Source organism: Manis javanica, chromosome 4 (assembly GCF_040802235.1).
Source record: "Manis javanica isolate MJ-LG chromosome 4, MJ_LKY, whole genome shotgun sequence".
Classification (NCBI taxonomy): domain Eukaryota; kingdom Metazoa; phylum Chordata; class Mammalia; order Pholidota; family Manidae; genus Manis; species Manis javanica.
Genome location: NC_133159.1, coordinates 107,682,303 through 107,695,568, shown reverse-complemented (window position 1 = coordinate 107,695,568; position 13,266 = coordinate 107,682,303). Strand labels below are relative to the sequence as shown.

At 51.0% G+C, this 13,266-nt stretch overlaps 2 protein-coding genes across 29 annotated transcripts; one reads left to right on the top strand and one right to left on the bottom strand.

Moving 5' to 3' along the window:
- Nucleotides 1–44: 44 nt before the first annotated feature.
- Nucleotides 45–3,909, top strand: APH1A (aph-1 homolog A, gamma-secretase subunit). 3 transcript variants are annotated; one of them, XR_012130348.1, is made up of 7 exons: nucleotides 45–662; nucleotides 1,200–1,370; nucleotides 1,547–1,620; nucleotides 1,844–1,966; nucleotides 2,125–2,252; nucleotides 2,665–2,872; nucleotides 3,116–3,909. XR_012130348.1 is itself a non-coding variant. In XM_037024850.2 (7 exons), the coding sequence occupies exons 1-7, from the start codon at nucleotides 241–243 to the stop codon at nucleotides 3,778–3,780; spliced, it is 1,149 nt and encodes a 382-aa protein (XP_036880745.1). In that variant the 5' UTR covers nucleotides 45–240; the 3' UTR covers nucleotides 3,781–3,909. The 3 variants fall into 3 exon arrangements, 2 of the variants coding, with proteins under 2 accessions (XP_036880745.1, XP_017516511.1); XM_037024850.2 differs by having other exon boundaries at nucleotides 2,665–2,788; nucleotides 3,674–3,909; XM_017661022.3 differs by having other exon boundaries at nucleotides 2,665–2,788.
- CA14 (carbonic anhydrase 14) lies at nucleotides 2,159–12,042 on the bottom strand. 26 transcript variants are annotated; one of them, XM_017661081.3, is made up of 13 exons: nucleotides 10,842–10,968; nucleotides 10,021–10,747; nucleotides 8,020–8,040; nucleotides 7,239–7,321; nucleotides 6,929–7,031; nucleotides 6,402–6,544; nucleotides 6,087–6,182; nucleotides 5,834–5,900; nucleotides 5,497–5,669; nucleotides 5,281–5,401; nucleotides 5,022–5,042; nucleotides 4,827–4,911; nucleotides 4,508–4,704 (listed from the first exon to the last, which is right to left on the bottom strand). In XM_017661081.3, exons 2-13 carry the CDS (start codon nucleotides 10,073–10,075, stop codon nucleotides 4,641–4,643), a joined length of 1,032 nt encoding a protein of 343 aa, XP_017516570.1. In that variant the 5' UTR covers nucleotides 10,076–10,747; nucleotides 10,842–10,968; the 3' UTR covers nucleotides 4,508–4,640. The 26 variants fall into 26 exon arrangements, 24 of the variants coding, with proteins under 24 accessions (XP_036880751.1, XP_073090672.1, XP_036880748.1 ...); XM_037024858.2 differs by lacking the exon at nucleotides 7,239–7,321 and adding an exon at nucleotides 7,354–7,448 and having other exon boundaries at nucleotides 5,512–5,669; nucleotides 6,929–7,108; nucleotides 10,842–10,967; XM_037024857.2 differs by having other exon boundaries at nucleotides 5,512–5,669; nucleotides 10,842–10,967.
- Between the last annotated feature and the right edge of the window lie 1,224 nt (nucleotides 12,043–13,266).

The following is a 13,266-nucleotide window of genomic DNA, read 5'->3' as shown; positions in this document are numbered from 1 at the left end:
TTTGTCCCTGAGGTTCCAACAGGATCTTCCCCTGTTTGCAGCTCTTCAAGACAAGGTAGGATCGCCATCACTCTTCCCCACAACAGAACGAGAGAAAACCACAGCCAAGGGCCCCCCGAACCCAGGAGCCCGTACTCCGCCCCCGCCCAGTCCTGGCTCACTCCCTTCAACCGGCTCTAGCCACTCGTAGGACCGAGGGTCGAGGGCTCAGGACAAGAGGACTACAACTCCCAACAGGTCATGCAGCCCTGCCCCGCCGATTCTCCATTGGCCTGCTGGGGGTGGGGATTAGACGGGAGGTGGCCATGGGACTGCGGCCGGGTTGTCCCCTCCTCGGCTTCCGTAGAGGAAGTCGCGCGGACCTGTATCTGGGGTTTCGGTGATTCCCCCGGCCCCGCCCAACCCCCTTTCTGGGGTCCGGGGGTGACATTGCGCCGCGCCCCTCACGGGGTCGCGTCACCGCCCCACGGACTCCCTAGCTGGCCGTTAGTACGGACTCCCATTCGTAGCTCTTGGCCAGGCCTCCACCCCGCCCCCAGCTGCCCAGCCATGGGGGCCGCAGTGTTTTTCGGATGCACTTTCGTTGCTTTTGGCCCGGCCTTTGCGCTTTTCTTGATCACTGTGGCTGGAGACCCGCTTCGCGTCATCATCCTGGTCGCGGGGTGAGTAGGGGGTCGGGGAGACGCGGGAGGGTGTCGGAGAGAGTGATTCCGGAAGAGGCTGGAGGAACTGGGTTGAGCCTGGGAGCAAGAGTTGGGGGAGACAGGTCGAAGGTGAAGATTGGAAAGGGTTGAATCTGGGGTCTGGGTGTTTTGCCTGTTCCCGCAGTTGGTTTCCGCCTTCCAGGGATCGCACTGATTCCCCCTGTGCCCCTCCCGACGACGCCAGAGGAGACCCAGGGCCAGGACTGGTGAGGGGGCTGTGCTGACTTCCGCTGGCCCTAAGGGAGGATCCAGGAACGGATCCTTTGCCCTCCTGTGCTCGTACACTCTGGCTCCCATCGCTCAGAAGACTCTTTAATCAGATTTCTATTCCTTCCCCTGCGTCCAGATCCCTACAGACTCTCTCTCCTCCCTGTTTCCCTGGCCATCCCGGAGTCTAACTTCCACTTTTCATGCTGCAGTCTTGGTTGGTTCACCACCTTGATTCTTCTGGCTGCTCCTGTCCTTGCTTGTCTGATTGCCCTTGTCTTTCCTCAGGGCATTTTTCTGGCTGGTCTCCCTGCTCTTGGCTTCTGTGGTCTGGTTCATCTTAGTCCATGTGACTGACCCGTCAGATGCCCGCCTCCAGTATGGCCTCCTGATTTTTGGTGCTGCTGTCTCCGTTCTTCTACAGGAGGTGTTCCGTTTTGCCTACTACAAGCTGCTTAAGTAAGAAGATGGGATGGTCTGGAGGGGAGAACGGTAGAGGATTGTACTAGGAGAAGTGGGGAAGCCCCTGGGTGGTGGTTTGGAAGAGGAGGCACTAAGGGAGGACATTAGAGGGAAAGGAGCATCCTGCCCTCCCTCATGTTTCCCTCACCCCACCCCACCCCACCCCATCCCAGGAAGGCAGATGAGGGGTTAGCATCGCTGAGTGAGGACGGAAGATCACCCATCTCCATCCGCCAGATGGCCTATGGTGAGCCAAGGGAGAGGGACTGGAGGAGGGAGTTGGACCACCCCCTCTCCCAGGGAGGTCTCTAAACATCCCTTTGGCTTCTTTTCCTTCATACATGACTTCAAAGGAGAGGTGGTCTGGAGGGAGAGTAGGTGTGGGGAAACTGGGACCGGGAATGGGGGTGGATTACTAGTAATCAGGCTGTAGTGATCTCTGACATTGATGAGACCCTCCCTCCCCCCAGTTTCTGGTCTTTCCTTCGGTATCATCAGTGGTGTCTTCTCTGTTATCAATATTTTGGCTGATGCACTTGGGCCTGGTGTGGTTGGGATCCATGGAGACTCACCCTATTACTTCCTGACATCAGGTAAGATCCACTTTTCATCTTGCCTTCATGTACTACTCATCCCTGCTCTTCATCTGATTTATTGCATTTGCTCTCCTTGGGAGACTATTTTGGCTCAACGTCTCAGGAGGCTGGGAGAAGATGAGGGATGTCTCTCATCCCCATCTCCCTCTCTGCAGCCTTCCTGACAGCAGCCATTATCCTGCTCCATACCTTTTGGGGAGTTGTGTTCTTTGATGCCTGTGAGAGGAGACGGTACTGGGCTTTGGGCCTGGTTGTTGGGAGTCACCTACTGACATCAGGACTGGTGAGTTGGGGACAGAGGCCTGAGTTCAGAGAGAAAAGAATTTAATGGTGAGTGGGAGGAAGGGGAATTAATCTTCACTTGTTAACCTTTAACAATTTCTCTTGGGAGGAGGCAGAAAGGCAAGTCTTTAGAGGTCTCTCACCTCACCATCAGTGTGTGACCTGCTCTGGGGATGCTCTGGGAGGAGTTTGAATGGGTTAATCAACTGTCATATAGATGGCTTGAGGTGAGCAGGAGTGGCAGAAACCTCGGGGGGAGCGGAAGATCAGAAGTCCTCTCAACCACTGTATTGGTGCTATGAAGGGAAGGTCACGGGGATTTGAGTGAGATGTTTGGGTCAAAGGCACAAAGAGAATATGGGCATTAGGCAGAGGGAGAATCTGACCTCTTTTTTACTCATTCCCATCCTCAGACATTCCTGAACCCCTGGTATGAGGCCAGCCTGCTGCCCATCTATGCAGTCACTGTTTCCATGGGGCTCTGGGCCTTCATCACAGCTGGAGGGTCCCTCCAAAGTATCCAGCGCAGTCTCTTGTGTAAGGAATGACTACCTGGACAGATCGCCTGACAGATCCCACCTGCCTGCCCACTGCCCATGACTGAGCCCAGCCCCAGCCCAGGTCCATGGCCCACCATTCTGTCTCGTCCGTCTGTCCCACCACCTTCAGGGTTTTGCTTTGTCCACTTGGGACCTTTACTCTGTAGGTTTTACCAGCAGCAGCCTGGGTTCAGTCAGTCAATGACTGGTGGGTTTGAGTCTGCACTTATCCCCACCATTTGGGGACTCCCTTGTTGTCCGACTCCCCATGTGTCAGTGCTCTACTCTCACCCTGCACAAGACTCACCCCCCTTCCCCTCTGCAGGCCGACGGCAGGAGGACAGTCGGGTGATGGTGTATTCTGCCCTGCTCATCCCACCCGAGGACTGAGGGAACCTGGGGGGAACCCCTGGGCCTGGGGTGCCCTCCTGATCTCCTCGCCCTGTATTTCTCCATCTCTAGTTCTGGACAGTGCAGGTTGCCAAGAAAAGGGACCTAGCTTAGCCATTGCCATGGAGATGAAATCAATGGAGGCTCAAGGGCAGATGAGCTCTGAGTTTCCCAGTACCCCCTCTCCAGACTGTACATCTTGGTCTTTTTCTCAGGTCTGAGAGAAGCCATTTTTGGTGTGATAAAGACCCCAAACTGCCTTTTTATTTTGAGTTGGGGGAGGTAGGAGGTGTGTTGCAATTCTTCTCCTATCCTCCTTGGACTATTATTTTCCCTCCTCAAAATTGCTCCTATGGCTGGGCTCATACCTATCCACCTTTCCCCTTGGTCCCCGGCCTTGTGGGGAAAGGAAGAACGTGCATGTTTGGGAACTGGTATTACTGGAACTAATGGTTTAACCTCCTTGACCACCAGCATCCCTCCTCTCCCCAAGGTGAAGTGGAGGGTGCTGCGGTGAGCTGGCCCACTCCAGAGCTGCAGTGCCACTGGAGAAGTCAGACTACCATGACATCGCAGGGAAGGAGGGCATATTTTTTCTAATTTTTAACTGGGAGTGGGTGGGGAATTTTTTTCTATAAACTGTATCATTTTCTGCTGAGAATGGCGTGTCCCATCCTTTTAATCAAGGTGATTGTGATTTTGAATAATAAAAGAGACTTTATAATTGTGGGGGAACTTGGCTCTTAAGGGTGGGGATAACACGTTAATTGAGATTTTTTCCTCCTCATGTCTTGTGCTCATCCTCCTTCCTAACCTGGCAACCTCTGATCCTCTTCAAGCATACCTTTGGTGCAAGGGCAGAAACCTGGGCTTGTGGTCTAACATTTCAGACACTGGGGGTTAAGCATTTTCCAGAAGTCAGTCTCCCTTTCAGGATTGGGGTAAAAGGAGTTAGTTATTCACCCATGCTTCTTTTTCCCTATCCTTTGCCCACCTCTGCCACCTGAGGAATTAAGGAACTCTCTCACTCTCAAGAGTCTCAAAGGTAAGGCCAGAGATAGGGTCAGTAACTTTAATTTCCAAGTATATTGAGCAAAAAAACCCATAACCCCAACAAGAGCAACCCTTTTTCCTAAGAGGAGATCCTGCCTTATCTAGGGAAAGGAACATAAAAGTGAGGGAATGGGGCATACCCCCAACTTCCCCTGCAACTAAACACAGTTTGCCCTCTGCATTGTTGACATAAGGATCTTCTGAGCTCCTATATGTTTTGAGAGGCTGAAGGCTCTGCTGTTCTTCCTCAAGCAAGAGCCTGTTCATTACTCTCCATAGGGGCTGTCTGGAGGAAGGAGGTGTGTCTGCCTACTATTCCTACGGTATTGTCTGGCCAGTCCCTGCACCCCGTTTTAGAAGCACCCTGATAGACATATGGGGTGGCATCCATGATGTCCAGAAGGAGTCTATGCCTCAGTGGCTTGTGCTGAGGTGAAGACCACACTTTTCTGGTTTCCCAACCTCTTCTTCCTGGAAGAGGGAATGTTTTATGGAAATGGCTAGTGTCTTAGGTGAAACAGATTAGGGGGGGAATAGGAGAATGCTTTCCATCAGAAGAGAAAGGACTGGAGGAATGGAAAGTAGGACCTCACCGAATCTTTCTAGCGATGAAATAAACAGCCAGCAGAAGGCAGAGACAGCCAAACAAAATCCCCACACCTAGACTCAGCATTTTGCCTGGGAGACAGAAAGATGGAGGGGGCCAGCCGGAGAATAACAGACAGGGAGCCTTTCCCCCAGTTGCTGAGAGGGCCTCCCCACCCATTGCCTGGGTAAGGCTGCCTTACCTGTGGTATACAAGGATCTCACTGTAAGGGAAGGGGACTTGGGTCAGTGGGACTTCAGGTCCCCATCCTGGCTGGAGGGAACACACTGCTTCTATCCCCTTCCCCCTGGGGAAGTCAGCTGGGTGCTAGGGGGTGGTTCCTAGTCCAAGAAAATCCTAGAAACCCCATCCCCTCTTGGCCTTCTTTTCTGTTCCTGGGGCTCCCTATTTCTTGGCATCGAATCCCCCAGTTTCCCTTTTTTTCCAAGCCCAACAGTTACCTTGGATGAAAGAAGCCAAGACAGTGCGCTGGTTGAGGGGCTGGGGGACTCGGTGGTTCTGTACCAGGAGTGTAAAGGGTTCCTCTTGTGTGGAGAACAGTGTCTCACGAAGCTTTTCCAGCTGAGGAGTAGAAGAGTGGGATTAGCAGGGACATGTCACTCACTCTGGGGAGTCGGAAGGGATCTGAGGTTGCAACTATGTTTCTGCTGCCTCACCTCTCCCCCACGCACCTGTCCTATTGAAATCTGGGCCCTTTGATTGAAGACTGTCCAGAGCACACTCTGGTAGCAGGGAGGTGTGGTAAGCGAGCCATTGTAACGGAAGTACTGCTCCAGCCGTGGTGGGAGCAGCTCTGTCACATTGAAGGGCGACACTGAGGTCTTCTGATCTGCGGGAGAAAGCCTAGGACTCATCCTCCCCTCACTGCTTACATAGACAGGGCTCCCAGAAGTGGAACTGCCTGGCCCCTAACTTACTGCCTCATCCCAGGCTTCTTAGACCTTTTGGGGGAAGTCTCCCTGAAGTCCTAAGATAGAGATTTTTAAGGCTCACCTTTATGCCTGATTTCATGCAGGTGACTCAGAATGTGTTCATAAGCTGGATTTTTAGTCTCACCTACCTGGAAGAAGGGGAGGAAAGGGAGAGAGTTTGGAATGAGTCCATATATGCAGTAAGGCATTCATGTATAGAATAAATGGTCAGAGTGGGTTACTGACTTGCCTTGGGAAGGAGATCAGTAGCAGACCTAGACAGAATAAGACCGAGGGGTGGGGACAGACCTGGGCAGGATCGGGGGGCCACTGACCTCAATGAGGATGCCCAAGACAGCCAGGCCCTGAGGCCTCTTAGCAGCCTCACTCAAGCTCTCATAGGAATCAGAATCATAGTGTACGATGTGGAGCTGAGGTAGGGGAGAGGGAATGGAATCATTCAGTGTTTTTCCACCACCCCCTCCCAGAGGCTTTGACCACCACCACCAGTGTCTCCAGCATGCCCTAAGTCTGTCCCACAAAGGTTGGTGTTTTCCCCCACATACGACTTCCCAGTTTCCAAATCCTTCCTTTCCCTAGCACCGACAATGCCTGTCCCTGTGCCCTAGTTCAGCCTTGCTCCCTGGTACCTCTGCAGCTGTGGCTTCACTGTTGATCTGGTGCTCTGACCCCCCTGGGGAGCCCTTCTCACCCCAGTGCAGGTGGAGTTGAACAGCTACATATTTTCTGGAAAATCCCTCTAGATGCAGGGTGGGGGGCAGAGAGAGCTGCACTGTGCAGAGAGGAAAGAAGCAAGGTAGGGCTGGTGGAGGGATGTGGACACATTCTGGACCTTGGGTTGCTACCACTTGGGAGACTTGGCCAGCCTTTCCTGCCTCTCCCAAATACCACCCAGTTCTCCCGTAGGCTATTGCTTCTTTTGCACACCCTTTCCTTTCTCAGTGAAGATCAAGTAGATGATATGATACTAATCCACCCATAGAGCTTAATCACATTCAGCTCCCACTTGTGGGTACTGGAGCCTCATCCCCATTCTCACATCTCTAAATGTATAGATAGAGCCTCCTGAGAATTTAGAAGTTAGGAGAATGCTTCTTTGCCCTGACTTCTAAGATTGGAACTGAGTTTACACCTCCTTGGAGTCTGGGCTTTTTACCTGTGTGGCCATTATTGTGCAGTTCCAAAGGCTTGGTGCCAGGTTGGTCATATCCTTGGGGTTGCAGAGCAGGCAACTCAGGGTCAAAAGTCACACTCTCTGTCTGGATATTGATGGGAGACTGGGCATTACTTCCACACTCAGGGTAAGAGTCTGGCCAGTGATCTGGACCATGTGGACCTGGTGGGGGTTACAGAAATTTGTTCTGCTCTCCAGCCCCAGCCAGCCCTTCAGCAGCCCCCACCAACTATCCGTCTGTATGTGGGTGGAAATGTGCATCCCTCCACCCCAGGTGAGGACCCCAGTTTGCCTGGCAGGGTGAGGTCGGATCTCTGATGGACCTGCTGGAGTTCTCTTCACTTGCCCAGAGGCAATGCTGATTCCCCAGCTCTCCTGATAAATGGGGAGTAGTGGCTTTTACTTACCTGTAGTTTGAGGACAAGAAAGTTGAAGGAGAGGAAGAGGGGGTGGGTAGAAAGCCTGCATACCCAGAGGTGGCATTAGACTAGAAGCTGGAACACTGAGGAAATAAAATGGTCCTGAGAGTCTAGTTTCTTTGGGGCCCCTATTAAGTGGTTTGGTTCAGATTCAGCTCTAACTTCCCATTACTGATTTCATGCTCTCACACTGGACCTTGCATTGACTCTAGAATTCAGTTATTAATCAGAAGTTCAAAGGAATTGAGTTCCACCTCAGCCAAGGTCATAAATCATCCTGCTAGCCTCTTCTCCCCCTTGACTTCAAGCTCCATCCCAATTTCACAGTGCAGGTTGAGGGGGCAGGATCAATTGGGCTAGAAAGAGAGCCAGCAGACCAATGGGCAGCTAAACTCTGGTTCCCTTCCCCCTCCAACTCCCTCACTTCCCCACAAACTGCCTGAGGATAAAACTGGCTTTTCTGCTGAAGCTGGAGGTGTGAGCTTTCAGGGTTAGAACGGGGTCTAGGAGTCATATCTACACAAACCTAGGGCACAGGAGATGGACAAGGGAGGAGCTAAAGGAAATTCCCCACCCACAGAACGCAAGTCTTGCTGCCAGGTGAAGAAGCCCCGTGTGAAAGGGGTGTAGGTAGGCCTTGGGTTCTGCTCTCACCCTCGTATGTCCAGTGCTGACCTGCAAGGCAGAGTAGTTTGAATTACAGCCAGTGCAGCGTGGGACAGGCCCCCCTCCGCTGGCCCTCCTTCAGGCACGTGGGGCTGCTCCATCCCCCTTTCTGCTCTTTCTCTTCCTCTGCTCCAGCACTTCCCAAAGGGAGCCCTGAAACTGGACACCGTGGTGGAAAGGTGGGGGGGAGGGGAGGCCTATTTAAGCTCTCCAGCCAGGGCTGTGCTAGGGCTTGCTGAGTAAAAGGGGAGGAGAAATGCAGAGATAGAGCCTAGAGACTAAAATTAACCTGGATCCAAATTTGCAGTCTGCCCAGCCCTCACTTTCCTCTGGCCTGTGCCAAGCCAATCTAACACTTAGAAGATGGGGGTGAGGTGAGGGTGTGGGCAGAGGGTTGGAGGAAGATAACTGGAACAAGGGGAGGGGCAAGAAGTTCAGAGCTGGGTGGTGGTGATGCAAGGGTGGGAGTGGGGTGGAGGGGGCCACTGGTGGAGATGGGCAGTTACTCTCTGCTTTGAAGCACTGCACGAATCAAGGCTGGAGCTGTAAAATAACGTTTATGTTCCTCCTTTTGGTCCCAGTAACTAAAGGAAGCTGTCCCCATCACCAGGAGCCTCGGCTCCCTGGATCCCCACATGGCTAGGAAAGGCAGGAGTCCGGTAGGGTCCACTCCATGCTGAGGGTGCTGGGTGGGCACAAGCGCCCAGGCTGGCAGGGGACAGGATGAAAGTGAAGCATTGTATGTGGAAAAGAGTGCTGCCAGCTGGGTCACATGCCGGGCTCTTGTGCCGTCCAGTCTTGGGCTGAAAGGCTGGGGGTCTGCTGGTCCAGCCCTCAGCCTGGGCCAAACTGCTTAAGGGGAAAGGGAAGCCTTCTTGTAGGTTTTCTTGGCATTATTTGAATTGTTAGAAACTTTGGAGAAAAATCCTAAATTCTTTCTCTCTTTTATTTCCTTAAATTCCTCAAATTTACAAGATATCCTTGATCCCATCCTTGGGCTCTTCTCCTGACTCATCCATTGGTTCAAACAACTCTGAAAGCAGCCCCAGGAGCTTGAGGCAACCTCTCACTAACTCTGTGGGACAGTCCAACAACTTGAATTCCTTGGTTCTGTGCAGGCTAATGGCCCTGCCCTTGCCCTCCCACCACATCCTCAACACAAGAATTCTATATCTCTTCCTCCTCTTTCCCTATTTTTTTCTTTTCCCTCAGATGCAATTTGTAGCTCTCCATTTGTAACCCCTCATCATCCTCTCTGCATTCCCTTTTCTGCTTTCTAGACACCCTCTCACCATGTTCTTTCAAAATATCTTAATTTCACACCTACTATGTGCTAGATACTGCACTAGGCACAGGAAACACAAAAATGAGGGGTAGGGGTCCTTGGAGCACCTCAGCCTATTCTCCTAAGAGACCCTCCTCATCTGGAAGCTCCTAGAAGTCTTTTGTAAACTATAAAGGGCTCCAAAATGTTGACTATTAATATAGGGCTTTGGGGAAAATCTGGAAAATTAGTTGTCCCATAAAATCACAAAGGGGGCCTTGGCCATAAGGTTCATAGTTAGGGAACAGGGTCTGACTTAGGCAGGTGGTGTATGGGTATGTTCCTCCCACCCCACATCGGTCCTCTATCCTTTCACTCCAGGCCTCTTTGTCTCCCTAGTTGGAGGAGCTGGTGAATAAAGAAGGCCAGGAGGACTGCCTGGGACTAGGGCAGTGGGGGAAAGAGCTCCAGAGAGAATTCAGAGCCTGCAAAGAGATTCCCATAGTGTGTGTACATATCCTGCCCCCACTAGCAGCAAGGCTGGTAAGGCAAGGATAAAAGATGGTTTCCTCCTCAGTCCTCTCTTTCCCCACCATCCCTGAGCCTATTATTCTACCCTCCCCCAAACCATGCATCCTTTTATACTTCCCCTTACCCCATTAAGCATGCATGGTGACATGTGGGCATCAGCACAGACAGAGACACAGACATCCAGATGTACCTACCCCCGTCTGCAGCCAGGATCCAGATCACCTCTAGCAGGAGAGTGAAGAGCAACATGGTGTCCCCCCGAAAGGAGCACAAGATACTGGGAGTTTGGAGGCTAGAGGACTAGGACAGGCAGGGAGAGGGAGGGAGGAAAGGAGGGACAGGAGTTTCCTGGAGTATATTTATCTCTTCTCTCACTGTCTCTGTGTCTCTGTGGCCTTCCAGGGGATTTGGTTTTCAGTAGGGTACAGTGAGTTTCTGGGTCCCCAGGACAAATTTCTCACTGTGTCTCAGCCCTCTCTTATTTAATCTCCCTGTTTGGTCTTCACTCCACTTGCTAGCCAGTGACTTGACATTTGCCTCCTACTTTTAAGGTGGCTCTGGATGGGTGTACGTGAGGAAGGGGGGCTGCCTCGGTTGCTGGTGAAGTGCTCCTTAAATAGCCGATTAGGCATGCGGGACGGCCAAGCTTAGAGCCCAGAGCAGCAGGTTTCACAGGAGCTCTGGCTGTGGTTCAGGAGCCCAGCTGGGGTGAGCTCTTCCTTCCTCTGTAATTCACACAGGCACTGTTCAGGCGGTGGTCCCTTGGAGCAGGCAGGGGCAGGGAAGGAGGAATTTGGGGTCTCCTCAGGGGGACACTGGATGTTCATTTCCCATCTGGCTTCTTGAGGAGCAACTCCCTGGGTGGTAGGGGTCAACTGGTGAGAGGATCCGTTCCCAATCCCCCGCAGAATCTGAGCTCTCCTGGAATAAGAAGAATCCAAAATTAGGAGACAGCTAACAAGAAGGAGTCGGGAGACTCAGTGCAGATGGAGGGTAGGCAGTCAAGGACTGAAACCTGGACTGAGGAACATGAAGAGGAGTGAGGCGAAGAGAAGTTGTTTAGAGCAATCTTTGTCTCCTCTGCCTGTTGCCAACCTCTCCCGCAGCAGGGCCTGGGTCCACGTGCCTGCGTGGCCTGGGTGGTGGGGTGGTGTTTTTGTTTGCTGTATAAAGCCCATTTGTGTGCTCAGTGGGGGAGGGGCTGCAGCAGCACTGTGGAGAGGCAGCAGCTCCCACTGGCCAGACCCAGCCACCTCCCACCCCAGGGAGCCCAGATCTGGGGCGGCTTTTGTCCCTGAAGAGGACACTGACCCCCGCAGGGAGGCCAGGGCAGGAGGAGAGATGGGGAGACCTTAGAAACAATCACTATCAACATCAAAAAGAGGTGGACTCCAGAGAAAGAGAAGGGAGGGGCAGAGAACTACATGATCCAGTTGGAAGAGGGGCCCAGGGTCTTTCCTCTTGCCCAACAAATGGTTGAGGTAACATGTGTGGGACTGAGTGAAACCTGCCACCAGGGAGCTGGGCGAGTAGAGCCAGAGGCTGCCATGTCTCAGGAATGTGGGCTGGTGCTTATTCCCCCATGGGACTGGAAATCCTGATTGGAATGTACATCCTAAATCCTTCATTAGAGAATGTGAAACCCACAGATAATTTCAAGCCAGACACTGAGGCCCCTTTTTCCTTCATACCCTTCACCAGAATTACCAGCCAGGAGGATGCACCCTTTGAGCTCCCTCTGCCCTCCTTGCTCCTGCCAAATAGCAATAAATAGCCAAAACAAAGGGAGCAGAAGCCACATAAGGAAGCAGGATAAAAGCCAAATGAACAGAATAATGCATGTGCTGTATCATCTGCTCCTGCACAGGCAGGAGATGCTTTTCTGTACCCTGTTATTGATCTGCAAGGCAAAGCCATTTTGAAGATGTCATTCCTCTTTAATTCTCTCATCACCCTCTAAATTATTTTTCCCATACAGAAAAGTTGTATGTTTTAGGGTTCCCTCAAAGTACCACCCATTCCATCTAAGAGTAAGTGGCTTAAAGTATAAAGACTTCCTGGCATCAGGATAATTAACACAGAGGAAAAGAAAAAAACAAAGAAAAATCTTCCACCTGGTAGGAAACAAGAGGCCTGGACAGAATGACCTCTGCCAGGATGCAGGTCCCGAGAGCATCTGGGCTGTGATTCAGCCTTCAAGGGCAGGTAGTGTGTCTTGCCAAGTGCCACCTCTGGTTATCCATTAATTTTTTAATTAAAAAAATTTAATTTAAAATGTTTAGTGTGTGATTCCTTTTGGGAAGTGTTTCATTACTGATGGGCTTTGGGATTTTGCCTACACAATTGAACATTGTTTCACAGAGATGTTTTAACCTCAGATCAGCACCTTCCTTCTTCTAAGTAAGCAGGCTCTCCAGGCCCAGGTGTGTCCCAAATAGACAAAGGCCCTGGCTTCTATGAGAGAGGCAGAAAGGAGGCAAGTGACATCCTCCAGCACCCTGACTTTATTTAGATCTTTGGCTGTATACTGTGGGTATTTCTGTGGTAACTGGAATGATTTGCAGTAAGTGTCAAGAGGACTTCTATATGTGAAAAAAAACAAACATCAGCGCCCCCTTCCCCCACCTCCCACCACACATATATATACTCCCTTCACTTTAGTTGTTACTCAAACCCTGGCACCTTTTCCTACTTTTCCCTCTCCCACCCATTCCTCACCCCAGGGTTGCCAAAAGGCTTAGTAAAATAAAGGCCTTCTGGCGCCATCTCCTGTCCTTCCAAGTGCAGTGAAATGTGAACAGTCAGAATCAGAAGTGTCCAAATGTCGTGACTTCTGGGTTTGATTTTTCTTAAAACGCCTTGTTTAAAAAGGATGTTTAAACTTACTAAACTTACTAAATATCCTAAATAGATAATCTCTATCAAAATACGGACAACATTCTTCAACGAACTGGAACAAATAGTTCTTAAATTCATATTAAAAGGAACCACAAAAGACCCTGAATAGCCAAAGCAATCCTGAGAAGGAAGAATAAAGCTGGGGGGATTACGCTCCCCAACTTCAAGCTCTACTACAAAGCCACAGTAGTCAAGACAATTTGGTACTGGCACAAGAACAGACCCATAGACCAGTGGAACAGAATAGAGAGTCCATATATTAACCCAAGCATATATGGTCAATTAATATATGATAGAGGAGTCATGGATATAACAATGGGGAAATGATAGCCTCTTCAACAGCTGGTGTTGGCAAAACTGGACAGCTACATGTAAGAGAATGAAACTGGATTGCTGTGTAAGTCCACACACAAAAGTAAACTCAAATAGATCAAAGACCTGAATGTAAGTCATGAAACCATAAAACACTTAGAAGAAAACATAGGCAAAAATCTCTTGAATATAAACATGAACAACTTCTTCATGAACATTTCTCCATGGGC

What these genes read in the sequence shown, in the direction of transcription:
- APH1A (XM_037024850.2), top strand. Translation starts at nt 241, where the DNA reads ATGCAGCCCTGCCCCGCCGATTCTCCATTGGCCTGCTGGGGGTGGGGA. An exon ending in GTCATCATCCTGGTCGCGGG is followed by an intron (nt 663 to 1,199) that starts GTGAGTAGGGGG and finishes GTCTTTCCTCAG; the next exon opens with GGCATTTTTCTGGCTGGTCT. An exon ending in TATCCAGCGCAGTCTCTTGT is followed by an intron (nt 2,789 to 3,673) that starts GTAAGGAATGAC and finishes CCTCTCCCCAAG; the next exon opens with GTGAAGTGGAGGGTGCTGCG.
- CA14 (XM_017661040.3), bottom strand. Translation starts at nt 10,075, where the DNA reads ATGTTGCTCTTCACTCTCCTGCTAGAGGTGATCTGGATCCTGGCTGCA. An exon ending in GATCCTGGCTGCAGACGGGG is followed by an intron (nt 8,041 to 10,020) that starts GTAGGTACATCT and finishes TCTGCCTTGCAG; the next exon opens with GTCAGCACTGGACATACGAG. An exon ending in TCAGCACTGGACATACGAGG is followed by an intron (nt 7,322 to 8,019) that starts GTGAGAGCAGAA and finishes CCCATTTATCAG; the next exon opens with GAGAGCTGGGGAATCAGCAT.